The following is a 5,365-nucleotide window of genomic DNA, read 5'->3' on the forward strand; positions in this document are numbered from 1 at the left end:
TGAAGTGCCTTTGAACTTCAAGATCAATATCACAGTGTGCTGTATGGTTAGAATACCATTCCAAATTTTCATGGATTTTGGTATGGAGAATAATATCATGTGTTTCTGAAAGGACAGGTGTAGCATATGATTATAATTAAATTTCATCTTTTGGATGCAGGTGATCCTTGTTAAGGGTTCAAATATGACCAGCAGTCAAGACTTGGTGATTTTACAACCACAGAAATTCTGCAGTGAACTTATCGGACCTGTCCTTGCCACCGACTTTGCATTCCATCAGTTCAAACGCCGACTGCTTCCGGGAAAGGAGAGATACTCTAAACAAGATATAGAGAGTGTTTTCCGTGGCATTTTAGACATTCTTGTGGTGCTTCATCTTTTGCAAGAATTTGAACTTCTGTTTCCCATGTCAAGGGAACTTGAAGGCACTGAAGACACTGAGTACATCATTCCGAGTCTTCTCAAGGCTGAAATGCCGGAAGAGCAGTGGCAAGTCAGCAGGATCAAGCAGATATACTATGGAAGGAGTTTCCGATGCAAAAGCAAAGTGGACAGTTTCTCACCGGGATTCTTTCCAAGACTGCAGACACGAATATACAAACATCTGTCAGAGTTAAACAGACCTCCGAGCTCCATCTGGCGCAATGGTATCAAAATCAATTACAGAGTAGAAGGCATGTTGTACATCACAAAGGACAGACAAGCCGTTCATGTGTTTGTTCGTGCAGAGAAAGGGGAAGAGATTGGAGAGTGTTATCAGCTTCTTGAACTGATGACTGCTGATGTCTATGACGTGCTGAACCTCTCATGCCCAGGAACTGATGTTGAAATGAGAATTCTTAGTGCGCTGTCCCTACGAGAACATAACAGCCCTGAAGATTTCCGTTCGTATCCTCTGCAGGAGATCTTTGATGCCTATGATAATGATGGTATTATCTATGATGGACAACTTGGACGCAGTGAGAAGATCCTTGACTTACTCTGTGCAGGACATGATAGGACTTTCTTACACAGAAAGGGACAAGATTGCGATGTTCAGTGGATGCTGCGCAAATCACGAGAAAGACTATGTCATCTCATGGATATAGAGTCACCAGTCGGACAGGATATCAGACTCATTGCAGATTATATTGGCATAAATGATGCAGACAGGAGAGAACTTGAGCAAAAAGCATCAGCACAGAAAAGATCAAAAACAGATGTTATCTTGGAGGATTGGTCTAAAAGGTGGGCAAAGAGGAAAGAAGATGCTGCAAATGGTAACATTCAACCGATACGAACAGAAAAGGGCCTTGAAAATACCATCTATCATGAAAGCAGCATTGATAATCTACAAATAATCTTAAATGATGAAAACGTATGTCGGCATGATGCGAGCCTTATTATTGATGAAATGTACAAGATGCTTGAAACCATTCCCAGGGATTCATTAGGGGAAAGTGTCTCCCCAGATGAAAGCACTTGTAGTGAAGAATCACTTTCTGACACTGATTCATGACGTATTGATGACTCAGTGATCAGCAAGAAACATGCTGCCAAAAATATCCCTAAGATGAAATGATGCTCTCAGGGTTTTAAGTTCAAGAGTCATGCAGAGGTCAAAGTTTAAAATTCAACGAATTTTGATGTCCAAGAGTTGGAAATACCAGTATTTACACAGAATCGATTACAGGCAAAAGTCTAATAATCTGAAATGTGAACAGATATCACACTTGGCATTTGAATTTATATTTTGAAAACTGAGACTGTGAAAGAACAGTCTTAGGAAAAAAACCAAACACTCCAAAAAACATGAAAAATCTCTGAAAATTAAACAAAAACAAAAATTGGCAAATAAAAGATGCCAAGGCAAAATAAGTTACCAAAGGTGTAACAGATCAAAAGTTCTCATTTTCAAAAACGAGCTCACAAAATATAAAATTTGAAATTGATGAAAAGAGTTCTGCATGGGTGTCCACAAAAATGCAATATCTGTGTTTATTGCAAATTGCTGGTTTCATGACGCCAGCCTGTGACTTAGATTGGTGTAAGTTGATTATTCAGATCCAGGGAAATTGTCTGCGAACATCATCAGAATCAGTTTCAAATTATGCTTGAATGTTGTTGTTATGCTTACATCAGATTTTCTTTGTTGATCAGACATTGTGTTTGGTTTACACACTGTGAATATATTACAAGAATTAGTGTTGATCATTGAATATGTCAATCAAGTCTTGTCAACAAAAATTCAGGCAAATATTGTCTTTGCAACTGTCATGATTAACTGCAGCTTTGTAGTCAGATACTTGTGATCATTGTAGTTTCATTCAGAACTATAGCTTGTAACAAAGTACCAACTATGCCTGTCAAAGTACCAACCATGGCTGTAAAAGTAATTTCTGAAAGTCTTGTCAAAAGTTTTACATGAATATGATGATGATCAAATCGCTGTCTTAAAACCTTTGGTTTCCATGCAATATTCTTTTTACCAGACATGAATGACACTGCCACAAAAGTGACAGTGTCCCTTTAAAGTTAGGGGACTCGATCACCGGCATCAGGTTTGATCTTGTCTGTAAGAGGATAATGGAGGAACATAGCCTTTTGTTTTCTATCGACATTGTAATCTAGTAAATAAATTTCCTGGCCAGACAATCTGACGACAGTCACAGGCGGAAATATCGCAACAAAGGAATCAGATGAAGCGTTTTGCACTAATTTTTCAAACGACCAGGATGCATTTTTTAAAATTCTGTTAATACTGCAGATATTAATAAAGATGTATTTTTAATTACAATGTACAATAAACTTGCTCCAAGTCTGTGGGTGTATGAATATCAAAACAGAATAAATTAAAGAAATGAACTTTGGCAGGCTGTCCCGATAGTGGTTGGCTGTTGCATGGATTGTGGGGTTAACGCATTGGCCAGCTAGTAACTGCTGCCAAGAAAAGCCAAGCGACTTCACCCTGTCTAAACTGGAAACCTGTCTAAATTGAACCCTTTTCCACGTCCCATTCCAATAGAACTCTATGTTAAAAGGACCTCTCTACACCGAACAATTTTCTCAGTCCCTGTAGGGTTCAGTTTAGACAGGTTTACTGAACAATTAAGATGTAAATCAAATTGATAGTTCCGGTGTCAATAAAGCGACATATCACAAATCCAAGAATTGCATTTCCATTAAAAAGCATATTTTGTTCATTTATTTTGATTTACATTCTGTTTTAATGTTTTTTCTTCCTATTTGTATATGTGAAAAGTTAATTTCAATGTTATTTAATGCATATTGCAATAAATAGGATAATAATAATTATTATCACTGCAATCTTTGAATATCTCATGTTTGATTTGTCTATGACCATTTTCATAGATGATGAAGTTGAGGAAAGAAATTGTTGTGGATGATGGCGATTTGCAGATGAAAAATTATTACATTGAAAATTTATTTATCGTGTAAATGAAAGAATTAATGACAAAGAGATCATACTAAAATGTCATAATCATCTCAAATTGTGATGAAGAAAATACAAAGCAACTCGATTATAAATACATATTAAAGACGATCATCTCTATAATTATCCTAACCAATGATTTCATAGTCTAAAACCAGCTTTTCACAGATTTAGTTGATTTTAGGTGAAAGAAACAAATTTAGTTATGTCATTAGAAGTGCCCTTGGAGCTGTTACATGAACAGATCTCAGAACGTGTGTACAAAGTCACACTTCACACTGCCATAATGGAAGTTTGGTCTGGTCACTTTTGTTGGAAACTAATGGATTAAAACTACTGAAAATACAATGTACCGGTAAATGAAATCGTAGGTTCCATATTGAAACCAGCGTAGAGTCATTCTGTGGTGTCACAGGCATTCTGATGTTTTCTGGATATGAGCTGTCAATAGTGAGTTTGTGTTAGCTGTATGGAGATTTTTCAGAAATACACTTTTTTCAGTTCAGGACCTGTGCTAATATCACAGAAGCATGGCCTGTATGGTATATTGCTACTCTCTTCAGCATTGGTTGTATTTTGCTTCAATTGTGAAAATGCTGACGTCATTCCAGTGGAAAAAATTATTTGTTGACTTGTGACAGGCACAACAGCACAGGGAGTTGGGTATTCTGTACAAAGTATGGAAATTATTTCAATTATTGATATTGTGGCCAAAATTTGCATGATATTGCTGTCAACAATTGAGAAAGTCTTTCTATTCTCAGCAATTTATTGTCTGAATCTGTCATCATGATAATTGAAGAGCAGATCAGTGTTTAGAATAGTGTCAGGTGGATTGTGCTGGACTTCACTGCTACAGTAGTGGGTGAAAAACTTTTCTCAGAGTTTCTAATAGAGGTATGCACAAAGTGAACACCATGACAATATTTGGATTGCGAGGTACATGTATATAACAATCATGGAGACAGCTTGTTCGGAAAACTTCATCAGTGTTTCAAGTTGTGAACTGAATAGCAAATATCAGCAATACTCACAATTTCTCTTTGATGTCCAACCAATTATTATCTCCTTGGCTGAGAGCAGGGACTTCACAAATTCAACTGTAATCTTATATGTTTTCACAAATAAAAAAATTTCATCCAATACATGTACCATATAAGTCAGTTGAGCACATTAACACACAAAGACACTGATGATAGTTACAATGGCAGAGAGGAACACAAGAATCAGAGGAATGCCATCTGATTACAGGATACAGACATGAAAAATCACTATTCAAGAAACTTGGTATTTTAAATATATACCAACAACATAGTTTACTATTGGCGGTTTTTGTCCATGATCTTTTACATGAGAGGTTGCCGACAGAATTCTCTGACTTTTTTACGCCAATTAATCATTCTCACTTCACCAGACAAAATGTTAGAAATGATCTTATAATTCCAAAAATCAAACATAGATTGGGTCAATTCAGTTTAAAATTTGCAGGAGCAAAACTATGGAACAGTATACCATTAAATATCAGAGATATTAATTGCAGGTCACACTTTAAGCGGGAGTACAAATATTTTCTGAAAACAGAAAGTTAATCACACTGATGGTGTTTATTTATTTTAGTTATGACCACATGTGTTTGTATGAGTTGAGGTGATTTGACAGAGTTATACAGTATGCCCTGTGATATGTTCTACTCAATGATAAATTGTAGTTACAGGGGTTGGACTAGATTAGTTGCCATGCAGACAGCTATTTTCAACCCCTTTTTCCCCATTGATTGTATACTTATACTGTATTGGATGTTGTTGTAATCACCTACATTATACCGGTATTTATATTTATGGGAAATAAAGAATTCAATTCAAAAGAATTGAAGAAAACACAGCAGTATTCTATAAGATGGCAGTTGTAGAAACAACACATTAGGGCAAGATG

At 36.3% G+C, this 5,365-nt stretch overlaps 2 protein-coding genes across 2 annotated transcripts in view; both read left to right on the plus strand.

The window, feature by feature from the left end:
* LOC139116685 (death-associated protein kinase 1-like) overlaps positions 1-3,306 on the plus strand; it is a 31,990-nt gene extending 28,684 nt beyond the window's left edge. Inside the window, exon 14 of the mRNA XM_070679271.1 lies at positions 161-3,306. Within this exon, the coding sequence (XP_070535372.1) occupies positions 161-1,498 (1,338 nt within the window). The 3' untranslated portion in view covers positions 1,499-3,306. The remainder of the gene's footprint in view (positions 1-160) is intronic.
* LOC139116693 (uncharacterized) overlaps positions 1-5,365 on the plus strand; it is a 559,130-nt gene that overhangs the window by 380,435 nt on the left and 173,330 nt on the right. The gene's annotated exons all lie outside the window — the stretch shown is intronic.

This window comes from Ptychodera flava, chromosome 18 (assembly GCF_041260155.1).
Source record: "Ptychodera flava strain L36383 chromosome 18, AS_Pfla_20210202, whole genome shotgun sequence".
Lineage (NCBI taxonomy): Eukaryota > Metazoa > Hemichordata > Enteropneusta > Ptychoderidae > Ptychodera > Ptychodera flava.